The 16,206-nt window shown below is 49.3% G+C and overlaps 1 protein-coding gene across 4 annotated transcripts in view; it reads left to right on the top strand.

Annotated features, from left to right (window-relative positions):
• RGS9 (regulator of G protein signaling 9) overlaps positions 1-8,369 on the top strand; it is a 68,888-nt gene extending 60,519 nt beyond the window's left edge. For 2 of the 4 annotated variants that reach the window (XM_049859735.1, XM_049859736.1), the window contains 2 exons: positions 5,358-5,857; positions 7,968-8,369. In XM_049859735.1, coding sequence (XP_049715692.1) covers positions 5,358-5,857; positions 7,968-8,121 — 654 coding nt within the window. In that variant the 3' untranslated portion in view covers positions 8,122-8,369. Of the gene's footprint in view, positions 1-5,357; positions 7,129-7,967 lie in introns of all 4 variants that reach the window. The other 2 variants (XR_007514010.1, XR_007514009.1) reach the window with 2 other exon arrangements.
• Positions 8,370-16,206: the final 7,837 nt, after the last annotated feature.

Genomic DNA, 16,206 nt, shown 5'->3' with positions numbered 1-16,206 from the left:
GTTCGAGTGATTCTGAGTTATGGAAAGGGAGAGATTTTAGATGGGTTCATTCACATGAAAGTGGTTGTTGGAGCTGTGAGAGTAGATGAGAACTCAAGGGGGGGAGGGTGGAGAGCAGGGGCAAAGAAGGCCAAGAGAAATGTTGGAGAAGCCACATTTTAAAAGTTCAAGAGAAGGGAGAGCTGAGTAGAGAGAGAGAGAGAGAGAGCTGTTAGAACGTGTCTCTGAAGAGGTGAGGGTAGGACGTGAATCGGTGGTCAACAGTGTTGCAGTGGAGACAGTTGGTGCTCACTAAACATTACGTGTGCACCATTGCATTTCCCAGACTCCTGTGCAGTTAGGTTGGGGCCATGTGACTAGTTCTGGCCAACGGACTATGCTGAAGCTGTTGAGAGCCTGATGATCCACCTCCATCTCTCTCTCTTTTTTCTGCTGTGGTGACTTTGGAGTCCACATTATCTTCCACATAGCGCAACCACAAGATGGAGGAGGCCACCTGGCCCTTCATACTGGACTTTATGTGAACAAACAGTGGACCTGTATTGTATGAAGTGCCTGAGAGTTTGGTGTCACTGAAGCATAGCTCATCCTGTCCTGACTAATGAAATGTCAAAGGCTGTGGGAGTTGAGTATATTGAGGACTAAGAGGCCACTGGGCTTAGCAGTCAGGAAACCACTTGAGAGATATGAGTGGGCGATTTCTTTGAAATAGGGTAGAAGCCAGGTTTCATGGGGATGAGAGCGAATATGTTGGGACAGTGGGAAGGGACTAGTAGGAGGTGCCATGTATACTGCATGCCCAACCTGAATGCTACCTTCTCCTCCCCTCCTGCTCCCAGGAAGTGTGAGTTCAGGTGGCCACGAGGTCTCCTGAGAATTTTAGCTGCTTTCCAAGGACAGATAAGGAATTGCATGTCTGCGCCCCTCTGCTTTGCCTGCCATTAAAAAGCCCGTGCTTGTGTTCTCACGTCGACATGCCTCTCCATTTCATGCTCTTGTCCCCTTGCACAATAAAAAGGCAGAACAGAAAAAATTCAAGCCCTTCGTCACTGTGTCTGTGTCGTGTCACATTTCTTTGCAGCGTGTCTTGCATGCCATGGCTTTTCTGCTTCACAGGGTGGGGTGTGGGCTGGAGGGGCTGGGTCTCTGAGAACACGCCCCACGTCTCTGTGGGAGGGCCCAAGCCCAGGGCTTCTGGTGCCCTGGTAGGAGGGGCTAGAAAAGGCATCCTGCTTAGCGCTTCCACAGCCAATTGGGGTAGTGGCTGTTAGCCCAGAAGAAACGACTGTCTCAGGCCAGGTAAGTGAAGCAGAACAGTGGCCACCTTCCTTATACGTCCTGTCATTTATCGCGGGAAGCATACAGTCTGGAAAAGAGTAGGTTCTGGTAGAGGAGTGAGGTGGGGAGAGGAAGATAGGGAGGAGGGTGGAAGGAAGGCACAGAATTGGGGGCGGGCATGGAGTGGCGAAGGAGCCCTGGTGGTGCAGTGGTTAGGTGCTTGACTGCTAACCCAAAGGTCAATGGTTTGAACCCACCAGCCACTCTGTGGGAGAAAGATGCGGCAATCTGCTTCCGTAAAGATTTACAGCCTTGGAAACCCTATGGGGACAGTTTTGCTCTGTCCTGTAGGGTCGCTGTATGCTGGGAATGGCTCAATAGCAATGGGTTTGGTTATTTTGGTTTATAGAGTGACTCACCCAGTCATTAGCTGTGTCATTTTGGACAAGTTGTGTCACTTCCGTGGACTTCCGTTTCCCTAGTGTGAAGTGGGGTTTATAACAAAAGTTCACTGCAAATTCTGAATAAGTGGGATTCTAGTTAATGGACCAGGAGGTCTTCAGCCAATTGTTGGAGGGGAATTTTAATGCCTTTCTATCTATCGTTTTCCAATTTTGATATTGTGGCCCACGCTATAGGACCCCAATGTCTTGTCTCAACCCTATAAGTGATGGGATGGCAATGTGGGCCAGTGGGAAAAGCAGGAGCTTTGGGCCTGCACAGACCTGGGCTCGGATTCCCACTTGGTCACTGTTATCTATTTTGCTGTGTCACGAATTACCACAAGTGTTGAAGCTTGAAACAACACCCATTTCTTAGCTCACAATTGTCCAGGTAAGGTTTGGTTGGGTTCTATACTCAGGTTCTCACACTCAAGGTGACTACCAGATTGTGTTTTCATCTCTGCGATCTTGGGAGGAATCCACTTTCAAGCTCAATCACACTGTTGGCAGGATTCAGGTCCTTGGGGTTTTAGAACTGACAGTCCCGTTTCCTTGTTGGCTGTCAGCCAGGGCCACTCTCCGCTCTTAGGAGTTGCCCACATTCCTTGCCATGCAGCCCCCTCCATTTTCAAAGCCAGTAGTGGAGAATTTCTCCCTCTCATTTTTTTAAAAATATCTTTTTTATTTTGGTGAAAATATACGCAGTCATATGCCATCTCAATAGTTTCTACATGTACAATTCAGTGACATTGATTACATTCTTCAAGTTGTTCAACCATTGTCACCCTCCTTTTCTGAGTTGTTCCTCCCCCATTAACATAAACTCACTGCCCCTTAAGTTTCCTATCTAATCTTTCCAGCTGCTGTTGCCAATTTGATCCCGTATACACAGATCTTAAAAGAGCCCAGTGCTCAAAGCAGACATTCTTGACTAGTTAAGCTAGACTGTTGTTTGGTTCTAAGAAGACTTCAGGGGATATTTTTTGTTTAGGGTTTAAAGATTATCTCAGGACAATAATTTTTGGGGTTCATCCAGCCTTCGTAGTTCCAGAAAGTCTAGATTCCATGAGAATTTGAGTTGTGCAACCATTCTCGCCCTCCTTTTCCAAATTGTTCCTCCCCTATTAACATAAACTCCCTGCCCCCTAAGCTTCCTATCTCACCTTTTGAGTTGCTGTTGTCAATTTGATCCCATATAGATAGTTCTTTATTATTTTTTTATTAAAAATTTTTTTTATTATACTTCAGGTAGAGGTTTACAGCTCAAGTTAGTTTCTCATTCAACAATTTATACATATTATTTTGTGACATTTCTCTCTCATGTGTTTAATCTCTCCGACTTCTTCTGTCTCTGATATCTAGACCCAGATTTAAAGGGCTCATGTGGTTAGATCAGGGCCACCTGAGTGATCTCCCTTTTAAAAGTCAACTCTACCAGCCCACCTAATCCCATCACATTCACAGTTCACATCCACACACGGGGCAGCTGCGGGGAATCTTTGGGGTCATCTTAGAATTCTGCCTACTAGTCCCTTAAATAGTTGTGAGAGCCTGGGGAGGGAGTCAGCCTCCCAAAACCCAATTTCATCTTCTCTAAACTGGGCTGGTTATAAGGATTTGCAGTGCGCCTAGCGCATAATAGAGCTTAATAAATTATAGGGCCATCCTCTTTCACCTAACAGTTGTCTTTCAAACCCTTCACCAGGGTCCAGCCCTCATCTTGTCATTACAAAGGCACTGCTCTCCTTAGGTGGTGTCCCGGGGAAACACACCTCCCTATGGGATGGGAGCCGAGGGGAGCCGATTAGAAGCACAGTGCAAAACTGCTTTGACTTGCTGGGTACAGCAGTGACCTTGGGTGTTTGTTAGAAAATGCTTTCTCTAAATTGCACTCCAAGATTCTCCTTAAGTGGGCCTGGGACAGGGCCCAGATTTCTGTTTGTAACAAGCATCCCGGCTGGTTCTGATGCAGGTGGCCTGCAGGCCACATTGAGAAATCCAGTGTGCCGTTATGAGCCCAGAATCTGGAGTCAGCAAACTTGGTGTTAAAGACTGCCCCAGCATTCCCACAAGGTACCCTTGGGGAGTTGCTTGGCCTCTTGAAGCACTAATTTCCTTATTTGTGAAACGGGCTCATAATAACTGCTTCACAAAGTGGCTGTGAGGAGTCAGTGCAATAATCCCTGTAAATGGTTCAATTGCATTTGCTAAATTCTTACTGTTTTAATAATAGTAATAATTATTATAGCCCAGCGTCCCCTGGCCTTGCTTGGCCTTGGCTCTGGTTTGCTGGCTGTGGGAGTCTGTGCAACGGGACAGAAGCAGGTTTCTGAGCTGCTGTTTCAGATGGAATCTTGTTTGAAGTTCAGGGAGCTGGTGGGAGAGAAAGGAGACATCCCAGCTCCAGCCCTTTGTGGCCTCCTTGTCTTGCTCTTCCTCCAAAGCCTTCCTTGGGTTCATCTGCCTTTCCGTCCAGTGTCCTGGAGATCAGGCCAGGCTCTGCAGAAGCAAGCAACCTCCTGGTCAGGGCCCGGGGCTGCACTCCTCTAGCCCTGGGGCTGTTACTAGGCCTGGGGGCAGGCAGGCCCCTCTGAGCAGGACTCTGTGTGGCTGTGGCAGTTTCAAAGAGTTTGTTCTTTGCTGAAGTCATTTCCAATTCTCTCTTGGTGGCAGCGTTGATACATCTGTCCAGGAGCCCCCAGGACCAACTCAGGCCCCCAGCTCCCTCACGTTGGGCTTTGATGTGGCCACAGAAGGCTCCAGAGGGGACACAGCAGACCAGGCCAGTGGGCCCTTGTGCTCTGTGAAGGGAAGACAGGTTGAAAGAAGAGAAAATCTCCAAAATTCTGAATTTCTTCTGTCAGTTCCGACAAAGTTTTCTCCAGCTCCTTCAGCTGAGAACACACCGGGTCCACCATCCCTGCCCGAAAGCTCTAAGGCCTGGGACCTGGTGGCCCAGGGAGGTTTAAACACTCCCTCTTTCTCCACTGAACCCTCCCTTATTCCTGTATTTCCTCAGTTTCCTTCTTCCCACCATCCCCAGCTTCCATACCCAGCCTCTCTTTCGGCTGCCCCTAGTCTGCCTGAGCTGAGGCATGGGAAGGTCTGGGGCTGGACCATCCCCAAGGTGTGGTCCGTGCAGACATGAGCAGGGGTCCAGAGCATGTTGGGTGGTCTCAGGACTGAAGGAATCAGCAAAACATGAGGCGACTGTTTCTGTCCCCCTGTTGCTCTTAGTCCTTACATGGGGGGAGCAAGGGTGGGGAAGGGGTGAGACAGGGTGTGATACTAAGCATTGATCATTTGGGGACTGGTATTGAGGGGGCAACCAGGAACTCTGATTGGCCACACTACAGCATCCCAGGCCTAGCAGAAGGCCAGTTTGTGCCTTGGGTGCAACTGCCCGGACTTGGGGACAGCAGCTAGAACTCAGGGATCAGCAGGTCCGTGGGCAGGAGGTTCGGTGTGGCCGCACCTTTGTCACAGGCAGCTTTGGCACCTTTTCCAGTTCCCCAGGAGGCAGCCATGCCAGGCCTGCTCTCTGAGCCGTGGAGGGTATTAGGGTAGCGAGGCAGCCTCACCGTATCTGCCAGGCCACATAGCTCACCACTGGGCTCTCTGCTTTCCTCTCCACAGCGGCACCAGCACACCACTCCCAGCCCCCACCTGGCTGTGTACACCGGGACCTGTGTGCCTCCCTCGCCTTCCAGCCCCTTCTCCTCATCCTGCCGCTCCCCGAGGAGGCCCTTCCCCTCACCTGGCCGCTTCCGACGGCCCAGCAGCACCATCTGCCCCTCGCCCATTAGGGTGGCCTTGGGCAGCTCCCCCGGCCTGGAGCAGGAGGGTGAGACCAGCAGGTCCAGTGTCTGCCGTGGGCCTTCCGTCGCCGAGGGCAGCGAGGCCTCCGTGGACTCGGAGCTGAGCTCAGGCTGCCCCCAGCCCCGCGCCCAGCCCAGGGCGCCACCCAAGGCCCGCGTGGCTCTGTCCTTCAGCAGGTTTCTGAGGCGCGGCTGTTTGACCTCACCCGTCTTTGCCAGGCTCTCACCTAAGTGCCCCCCTGTGCCTCACGGCAAGGTGCAGCCCCTGGGGGATGGGGGCCAGCAGCTGTCCCGGCTGAGACCCAAAAAGGTGGCCAAGTAAGAACCAGAAGGGGTGGTGCTCTGTGTGTACGTGTGCATGCATGTCTACGATTCTGTGTGTGTCTGTGTATGTACGTGTGTGTGTGCATGTATGTCTGTGAATGTGTGTGTGTGTGCATGTTTTGTGTGTCTGTGTGTGCATGTTTTGTGTGTCTGTATGTGCATGCATGTGTGTCTGTGTGTGCTACTTTCTGTATGTATGGGTGTGTGTGCATGCGTTTGTACGTATGTCTCTGTAGTGCATGTGAGTCGTAACTCTGTGGTGTGGCCGTGGTCTAGAACTTGGGGCAAGCGGAGTGGTGGTGGTAGTGAGAATTCTGGGGAAGCAGATATCACACACAGGCTGTTCATATCCCTGGGCTGCTGGAAATCGGAACAGGTGTGTTTTTATTTTTTCCATCCTTTTTTTTTTTTCCTTCTACGTTCTTCTGTGTCTGTATGTCCCTGGGTGGCGCAAATGCTACTAACCGAAAGGTTGGCAGTTTGAGTCTATCCAGAGGTACCTTAGAAGAAAGGCCTGGCTATCTACTTCCGAAAAATCAGCCATTGAAAATCTTGTAGAGCACAGGTCTACTCTGGCACGCATGCGGTCGCCATGAGTCAGAATTGGCAAGTGCCTTTGTTTCTTTCATGCTCATACCCACCCTGCCCCGTTTTTCAAGGGCAGTGAAGGTCAGTGGCAGCAATGGGACCCAAACATGGTGATGATATGTGGAGGCTGTGGTTCCAGGGGCCCCATAGCTCCACGTAGGCACCTCGCCCCCACCTCCCTCTTAGGAGACCTGCCACCCTGCCTGCACACACACACAGAACTCAGCAGAGCTGGCAGGGATCCTCTCTCCAGCAGAAATTTCTGCGGAACGTGCCCAGCCTCTCCCTGAGAGGGGGTCCCTCTGAACTCCATTTTGGGTGGTCCTGCAAGCCCGACCTCTGAGAGCCCCAAGTGCCCCGGGGGCAGATCTCTGGGTGCAGAGCACAGACAACCCCCGGGCCAGGGGAAGAAAGAAAACTTGTAGAACGATGCAAAACCCAGCGTTGGCCCCACTTTATTTGGTTTTGGAGAGGCAGTCAGGGCACCCCGCGCCAACCCAAATGCTCCTATTTAGCCCTCACTGGCTTTGGAGAAGGAAGACTCTGTGCAAGGTCTTAGGTTGCCATGGATACCCGAGGAGCGAGGCCTCTGCTGAGCAGAAGTTATTACTCCTCTCCTGACTGTGTCTGTCCAGGGAGGCCCAGGGAAGAGGGACTCCGGATGCCTTAGGAGAGAGGTCAGCATCCAACGTGGACGTCCTACTGATTTTCCCAACTCACCCCCTGGGGAACGTTCTAGCTTTGTAACCATGGTGTGCCTGAAACAGAGGCATTAGCTGCTCGGATCCCTTGGCCACTGAAACACTTTCAGAAACTCAGTGTTGTTCCTCCTCCCCCTTCCTGAGAAGGAGAAGAGGGAACAGGTGTGCTTCTTTGTCATCTTTTTTCTTCTTCTATGCTATTGTAGGAGCCCTGGTGGTACAGTGGTTAAGTATTGGGCTGCTAACCAAAAGGTCAGCAGTTCGAATCCACCAGAAGCTCCTTGGAAACCCCATGGGGCAGTTCTACTCTGTCCTATAGGACCGCTATGAGTCACAATCGACTCGATGGGTAACTTTTTTTTTTTACATTATTTTAAAAGAATCTGTCCTCAGGAGGCGATGCTTCATCGTAAGGCAGTAAAGAGGGTGAGAATCAGGTGCTGGTATATCCTATGGAGGAGCCCTGGTGGCACAGCAGTTAAGCACTTGGTCAGTGGCGGTTCAAACCCACCAGCCACTCCCTGGGAGAAAGATGTGGCAGCTTTCTTCTGGAAAGAGTTACAGCCTTGGAAACCCTATGGGGCAGTTCTGCTCTGCCCGATAGGGTCACTATGAATGGGAATTGACTGGATGGCAGTGGGTTAGGGTGCTCTGCTGATTCCCGTCACTGACGCTTTGCATACGCTGTCTGCCGTGCCCCATCATTGCAGACACAGCTTTTGGTAGACTAGCCTGTGCCGTTAGGGATGTCAGGGCCAGCTAGGGGTTTGTGGTCCTTCCTGCCCACACTCCTTGCTCTTCTCTTGCCCCGGAAGCTTTTTCCAGATCAAAATGGATGTGCCTACAGGGAGCGGGACCTGCCTGATGGACTCGGAGGAGGATGGTGCGGCGGGCGAGTCGAGTGACCGGGCCACGGAAAAGGAGGTTATCTGTCCCTGGGAGAGCCTGGCTGAGGGCAAAGCAGGCTGACCCGAGGCCGACCCGGAAGCTCCTGCTGGGAGTCCAGCTCCACCCAGGCTGAATGGGGCACAGGGCATGCTTGTCTCGAACCAAAGTGCATTAAGATCATATTAGGGGACCAGAGAGACAAAATGGGGAAGGGTGCTCTGTCTGGGCCCCCAGTGGCCACCTGCTTCCCTTCTTCCTGGCCTCTCCTCCCTTGGGCAGAAGAAAGACCTGTGAACCAGAAGACCTTATTGCTGCCTTAAAATCGATAAATGGTTAACTTGTAAGAGTCTCTTTTTGATTGGAATGGCGGTGTGTTTCTGGTTTTATTAAGCTAAACTCTTGTGTTTGGTTTTCTGGATAAAAGGGATATGGAGTCACTACTAGGAACTCCTTGGTTTGCACATGATGTTTTTAAGCTTCCCAGGGGCACCATCCAGCATGTGGCATCTCACAGGGAGGGGTGGAGGGAAGGCCGGGAAGAAAGGCACAAGTCTAGGATGCTAGGTGTTGCTTCAGACCCTCTGAGAAGCAGGCAGAATTAGACGGGGAGGTGGTTATTAGGGGAAACACCTGAGAAGTATAACGGCTGGGTGCTGGGGCAGTTGGGGGGACCCTGAAGGCCACAGTGCAGGGCTGACTTCTGGGAATGGAAGAAAATAAAAATCTCTATGTAGAGGACTGTATGAACATTTAAGCCACCCTGCCCCTTGGTGGGGGAGTCCCTGGGTGATGCAAATGGTTAACACACTTGGCTGTAAACTGAAAGGTTAGAGGTTCAAGTCCTCCCAGAGACATCTTCAAAGAAAGGCCTGGTGATCTACTTCCGAAAAATCAGGCATTGGAAACCCTACGGAACACAGTCCTACTGTGACTCATGTGGGGTTGCCGTGAGTCCGGTTGACCAATGGCACCTGATTTGGAGGTGGTTGGCACCTATTTTTTATTCTCAGGCTTTGGGGCCACAGCAGAAATGGAGACAGAAAGAGTCCATTTTTAACATCCCCTTTCATTTGTCCAGGTTCTGGAACATGGTGATCTTCCTTCTCTAGAAAGTGTTTATCAGAGCAGGTTTCTCCAGCAGTTCAAAGGTGGTTGCCCCTTTCCCTCTGGGGAGAGGACCCTTGTCAGCCTCTTAAGGCTGTGAATTCACTGAGTTTTCAAGGAGACACTGGTTTCCCTTGTTATTTGCTTGGAAAGAAAGGAAGAAAGTTCATTAAGGAGTCTGTACTGGTCACTTACTCAAGGAGACCCTGGTGCCCTGATGCCCGGAAGGTGGGCTGAGGAGTCTGAGGCGAGTACCTCTTCTTCCCACACCTCGGCCTCAGAGGCCCAGCCCTCCACTCTGAGCAGCCGCCTTCCCCTCACGCTTCACCAGAAGAGGGAGTCCGAGGCTCACGGATCCCCAAAGAGAGGCTTCTGGGATTTTCCCTAGAGGAAAAGAATTTGGAGAGGAACTGGAGGGAGGCAGTTTCCTTGATGGAAAGCCAGGGGAGAGAGCTGAGGAAGGGACCTGCCTTCCCTGTAAGCTTTGTCCTCCTGTGCTCAGTTCCATGATCCCGGAGCTGACCCACGCAGAGACCAGGAGAGAGAAGCCTTTGTGGGCCTCATTGCTCCCTCACTGTCCTGTGGAATTCCGGCAGGGTTCTCCTGGGTGCTGTTCCTGATGGGAACAAGGAAGGGGGTGCTCTGTTCCTCTTGGCTTTTGGTGAGGACTGACACTCTATGAAAAACTCCTGAAAACTCCCTCTGCCTCCTGCCCACTGCTGCCCACGTGAAAGTCATCTCCTGTGTCAAGCTCTGACTTCTGGAACAGAAATGATTAAGCCTCATTCGTCTTTCCCTCCTCAGCAGAGTGGTTTATCAGCTCCTCTGTTGAGGAGGTGAGGCTGAAGGACTGGGGCATTTGTGGAGGCAGAGTGGGGTGGTCTGTATGGGAATAATGGTATCAGAAAACAAGCTTTTCAATTTCTCAGCTGATGGAAGGGACCTGGACGTGGCCATATGGTGGGGGATTGAGAGAGGGCAAGTTCACTTTTATCTAGGGAGAACACAACAAGGGCATTTAAACCCCTGGGAGTAGGGGCGTTATCTTAGGGACTGCTGGTTTGGGGTATAAGCACTGCGTACGTCAGCAGGTATGAAAGGAAGAAGGGAGGAAGGAGATCATCTGTGTGCATAGAGATGGGTGTGTGTGTGGGTGTGTGTGTGAGTGTGTGTGTGCCTGTGTAAGACCAGGTGGTCTGTGTGTGCATGGAGCCTCTGTGTGGAGCTTTCGTAGAAGGCTGACTGCAGTGGGGAGGGGTAGGCACATCCCCATACAGCAGTAGGAGTCCCTGGGTTAATGGTTAAGCAATGGTTAGTGGTTAAGCACATGGTTAAGCTCTCGACTACTCGCTGACAGATTGGTGGTTCAAACCCACCCAGAGGCGCCTTGGAAGACAGGCCTGGCGATCTGCTTCCAAAAGGTCACGGCCTTGAAAACCCTATGGAGCACTTCTACTCTGTACACAGGGGTCGCCATGAGTTGGAATCGACTCAACAGCAACTAACAACAACAATGCAACAGTCACTCAGAGGTGGACTTGAAGACCACAGTGCATAAGGAAAAACATCGCCGTATGGCACTGTCAGGAGCTCAGTGTTAATGAACAACGTTTTTGTCTTCCTGAACCCCTAAACGTTTAGGAAGAAGTGAGCACAACTTGTTAGACAAGGGAGCTGGGGTGCAGGGAGGTTCAATGGACATGGCCAAGGTCGTGCTCTGGGATGGTTTTGGACAGAATTATAGCATTTTTATTAAAAAAAAAAAAAAAAAACTCGTTCATAGCCCATATTCCAATCTGCTTTTGCCACCCCCATGCCCCAATCCATAAGTAGGCACCAAATTGCCTTGTCCTGAAGGACCGGGTATTGGGGTTTTTGGGATTCCACCAATCATAACTGACATAGTTACATTTAAAGAGCCCTTTGTGGTACACAGTGAAATTCTCCTCAGTGCTTGCATTTAATCCTCACTATAGTTTTTTTTTTATAGCTCTATGATCCCTGGTGGCACAGTGGTTAAGAGCTACGGCTCCTAACCAAAAGGTCGGCAGTTCAAATCCACCAGTCACTCTTTGGAAACTCTTTGGGGCGGTTGTACTCTGTCCTCTGGGTTGCTATGAATCGGAATCTACCCAATGGCAACAAGCCTGGCGCTGTGAAGGTGCCCTGGTGATGCAGTGTTTAAGAACTTGGCTGCTAACCAAAAGGTTGGCAGTTCGAACCCACCAGCTGCTCCATGGGAGAAAGATATGGCAGTCTGCTTCTGTAAAGATTACAGCCTAGGAAACCCTATGGGTTAGTTCTACTCTGTCCTATAGGGTCGCTATGAGTTGAAATTGATTTGAGGGCAATGGGCTTGGTTTTGTTTTATAGTGCTGTTGTGGGGAGGGAGCAGGGAAGCATCACTCTGTGATTCCATTGCTTATAAAGGTAGAATGCTCCAGTCCAAGTCTTCTGATACCAAGTTGAATACACTTTATTTTCCTTGTGTATTGTATTTTTATGCAAATATGCACCCCTTCTACCTTAGTTTGCCACTGCAGGGATGCATATTTTTTGACAGCAACATATATATATATATATATATATGAATTTAAAAATACAAAGAAGTTCAATGAACAATGTAACAAGTACCCATATACACATCTTCTAGAATTGATGAATTTTAATGTTTTGCTGTACCTTTTTTTTTTTTTTAAGGTAAAACGATACCTCTGCCCTCCTACCTCCTATCTCTCTTTCTCCTGTGTCAGGGGTCAGCAAAGCTTTTCAGTCCAGGGCCAGATAGCGAATATATTAGTCTTTGTGGGGCTGTACAAAACCACATAGTTTTGGTTTTCGGGGGGGAACTGATTTCAGCCTTCTTGTTGCAGTTCTGCACTTGAGGTTGCTGGTGCCCCCACCCCTTCCCCAGTAATGCAATCTATCCCACTGGCCCCTGAATCAGGCCTCAGGATGTCAGTATGGGGTTGGGCCATCCTGACCCCAGAAAGTGACTTCGGCCCCTCAGGCATACCCTGGTCCCTCAATGTGGGGCGTTCTGCCCTGGAGATGCTGGCTTCAGGGTTGTGGAAGTAGAAGAGGCAGGTTCTGCAGACTACTGCTTAAAATTCACGTTGCCATAGCAGCGTGACACTCTGTCCGGTGATCCTGCCCACAGGGCTTTGATCTCGGGATGGCAGGGCTGCTTTGCTCTTTAGCTGGTTCTAGGGAGGGACATTGCCTTGGGATCAAGCTTTGGCTTTGCTCCTGGGCCTGGGGACTGTCCCAGAAGTGGGAAGCAAGGGACAGGAAGACAGAGCATGAGCCCCTTAGAAGTCTGCTGAGCCCTGAGAATGCAATTCTAGTCTGAGGGAGTCGGCTCGAAACCCTCAGGGCAAGAGATCTCAGTTCTAGAGAGAGAGCAGTTGGATGGGTCTGTAATGAGAAGATCGGTGTGCACAGCTCGGCTTGGGAGAAAAGAGGGAAGAAGATGGTTTGTGCTTGCTTTTAATAGCAGAGCTAAGGAAGCCGGGTGGTATATAAATAGATGTGGCTGAGCTCAGCAAGTCTCGGCAATGTTGATAATTTAAGCATTCATTCAGCACATGTTTATTGAGAATCTACTTTGTGGCAGCGCTGGGAGATACAAGAATGGCTCACACAGTTTCAGCCCCCAAGGAATTTCCAAGCTGTCAGGATACAAAACCAAAAAAAAAAAAAAAACAAAACCCGGTTGTCATGGAGTCAGTTCCGGCTAGTGGTGACCCCTGTGTGTCAGAGTAGAAATATGCTCCATAGGATTTTCAGTGACTGGTTTTTCAGAAGTAGATCACCAGGCCTTTGTTCTGAGGTGCCTCTGGGTGGATTGAACCTCCAGCCTTTAGGTTAGCAGCTGAATATGTTAACCGTTTGTGCCACTCAGGGACTCCTCAGGGTACAAAAGTATGCACTGAAATAATACAAAGCAGAATGATCATTCCCTAGGGAATACAGAGTTTCAGAGGGGGAGAAGCACCCCACTGGTGCAATCAGGCTATCCGTAGAGGGATTTGGGTTGAACTTTCAATGGCAGGGAGATGAAAAGGAAAGAATTCCAGGCCAAGGTCAAGGCCAGAGGATAGAGAGGGGATGTGTTCAAGGAACAACAAGGAGTTCAGCTTACTAAAGGGATGTTGTCGTTGTTATTGCTAGCTGCCATCCGGTCAGCCCCTGACTCATGGCAACCTCAGGCAGAAGAGAGCATGGTAGGAGATAGTGGCCTAAAGTCAGGCTGACCCCAGAGCTGAGCTGAGCTTAGAATTAATTTGATAAGAAATGAGGAACCATGAGAGGCTTTTTAAAAATAATTGTGGTAGAATAAGTCCCTGGGTAATGTAAATATTTAAGGACCTGGTTACCAACTGAAAGGTTGGTTTTTCAAACCCATCCAGAGGTGACTTGGAAGAAAGGCCTGGAAATCTACTTCCAAAAAATCAGCCAGTGAAAACCGTATGAAGCACAGTTCTAATCTGGCACATACGTGATCTCCATAAGTCAGAATCAACTCTGTAGCAACTGGAAAGGAAATACATATATATATTCAGTGACATTAACTACAATTGCCATATCGTGCAACCATCATCACTGTCCATTTCCAAATTTTTTCATCACCCTAAACAGAAACTCAGCGCCCCTTAAGCAATAACTCCCTTGTCCTCCCCCTACCCATCCCCTGGTAAACACTAATAAACTTTGGTCTCTATGCATTTGCCTCTCCTGGATATTTCACATAGGTGGGACCATACACTATTTGCCCTTTTTGTCTGGCTTATTTCATTCATCGTAATGTGTTCAAGGTTCACCTGTGCCATAGTGTGCCTGATGGTGGCTGATCAGAGCCACACTTTAGACAAATGAATCTGGAGGCCTGTGTAGGCTGGGCTGGGCTAAAGAGTGAAGCAACAGTAGACTGAAAGGCAAGTTTTTAAATCTCTGTAGAACTGAAGAGGAAAAGGTGATGGCAATGGGTTTGGAAAGGGAACAATAGTCAGAGGGGGTTGTCTTAGTCTCACTGAAGCATATATAAATATATATAGAGAGAAATTTACTTCGAGCAAATAGCTCGTACAATCATGGGAACTGGCAAGTCCCAAATTCATGGATGTGGTGGCAGGATGAAGCTTCTGCTGGTTCACGTGTCTGCAGGCTCTGGCAAACCCCAAATCTGCATGTCAGGTGGCTGGCTGGAGACCTCTGCTGCTCTCAGGGTTGCTGGGGTTGGCAAATCCAAGATCTGTGGGTCAGGTGGCAGGCCAGAGACTTCTGCAGGCTTACATCCCAAGAACCAGAGGTCAGGCCATGAGAAGAACGCAGGGTTTAGAAAGAGAGCGAGTTTGCCAGAACATCCATTTATGTACTGGAGACAGGCCACACCCCCAGAAAACTCCCCTTTCAACTGACTGGCTGCTGACATCATGTCACATCACAAAGGGGAAGGTGATCACACAGCATCTGCCAAACCACGGAGAATCATATCCCAGCCAGGTTGACACATAACATAAACTATTATGGGGTGAACAGGACCTAGAATGTGTCATCAAGAAAAAGGAGAGGGCAAAGTCAAAGATGGCTGAGACTGTGAAACTTAGTACATCAGAGAATGGTGCTCACCGTTCCACTGGATGGAACCAGAGAATCGGGAGGAGGAACTGGCTCGGGGGAGATACATTCATGAAGTTGAGTTTGAAAATGCAGAATTAGCCCTTAGAAGAGAAGTTAGGACTGGAGTTATAGCCTTTGGAGATAGATATAATGAAAAAGCTGAAGCCCTGGAAATAGACGAGGGTGTTGAGGGACAGAGTGGAGGGTCAGAAGAGGTATAAAACCAAAATCTGGAGGAGAGTTGACCTAGAGGCAAGAAGAGAAGCCAGAGGTGAAGACATAGTGAGAAAGCTGGTGAAGACTAAGTGAGGTCTATATGGTGGAAGAGAATAGACAAGAGTTTGAGAAGTGTCTGGAATGTGGTAAGCACTCGCTGTGTCAGCAGTCATCTGCAGTAGAGAATTCAAGCCGATGAAAGAAGTGATGGGGAAATGAAGATACAGAAGAAAGAGGGAGATTCTAGAGTGATGCTTCTGAGTGGGTAAAAGACGATGGGATGTATACACAATGGGAAGGAAGAGCTTCTATTGGGTGCACAGATAGTTCATCCATAGCAGCAGAGAAGGCAGAGTTCACAGGTGCAGACACGGAGAGGTGGGTGGACGTGGTGGTGGGAACCATGAACATACTCTTGGGATGGCTTCCATATTCTTAGCGAGAGGAGAGAGGGAGGAGATACTGGGGGCTTGGAGAGACAGAAGATGGGGAATTGATGCGGAGGAGAGTAGAAGTGGGAATTGACGAGGGGGTTGTGGAGGACTGGTAGGCAGCACTGGAGATCCACTCGTGGTTAGAGAGTCTGAGTTTACCTGGAGGCCACTCGAGGTGGTTGTGTGTGTTGTGATGGTGCTGTGTCACAACACACAGTTTTCACAGGAAATGCCTCAGCCCACCAGTAACTTATGTGTCCAAATATATATCCTTCAATTCATTTCCCATGCCAGCTGACTCTAAATATTTGACCTCGTAAGTCATGTTTTTGGTGACTTTCAACTCTTTCTCCTTTTCCCAAAGCATAGTTGCAATTCCCTCCTAATAACACTCTTATGTAGTCTGTAGAAGAAATGCTTTAACCTTACACAACATTTTCTTTCACATTTCTCTTCTTCCCTTAAACCTGCTGTGTGTGAGGAGGGGTGCAAAAGTAGTATTATTTTTCCTTCCCTGATACATATTCATGATTGTTTATGTTCCATCTGTAGCTCAGTGGTTCCCAAGCTTTGCACTACCAAAGACCCTTTTATTATTCCATTCCATCCATGTATACCATGTTTAAGGGAATTTAGAAGTGGAGTTTATTTAGCATTCATATGTTTTCCCATTTTATTAATTAAATATTACATAGCTCCCAATGAGCTGTTCTGATTCTTAGCCGCCCTGACATTTTTCAGGATGGTGCAAGTCATTCATATGTCCAGAGCCTAATGTGAGGGCTGGAGG

This window comes from Elephas maximus, chromosome 19 (assembly GCF_024166365.1).
Source record: "Elephas maximus indicus isolate mEleMax1 chromosome 19, mEleMax1 primary haplotype, whole genome shotgun sequence".
NCBI lineage: Eukaryota > Metazoa > Chordata > Mammalia > Proboscidea > Elephantidae > Elephas > Elephas maximus.
Note: the sequence above shows the minus strand (reverse complement) of the source record. Positions and strands in the feature narration are given on the sequence as shown.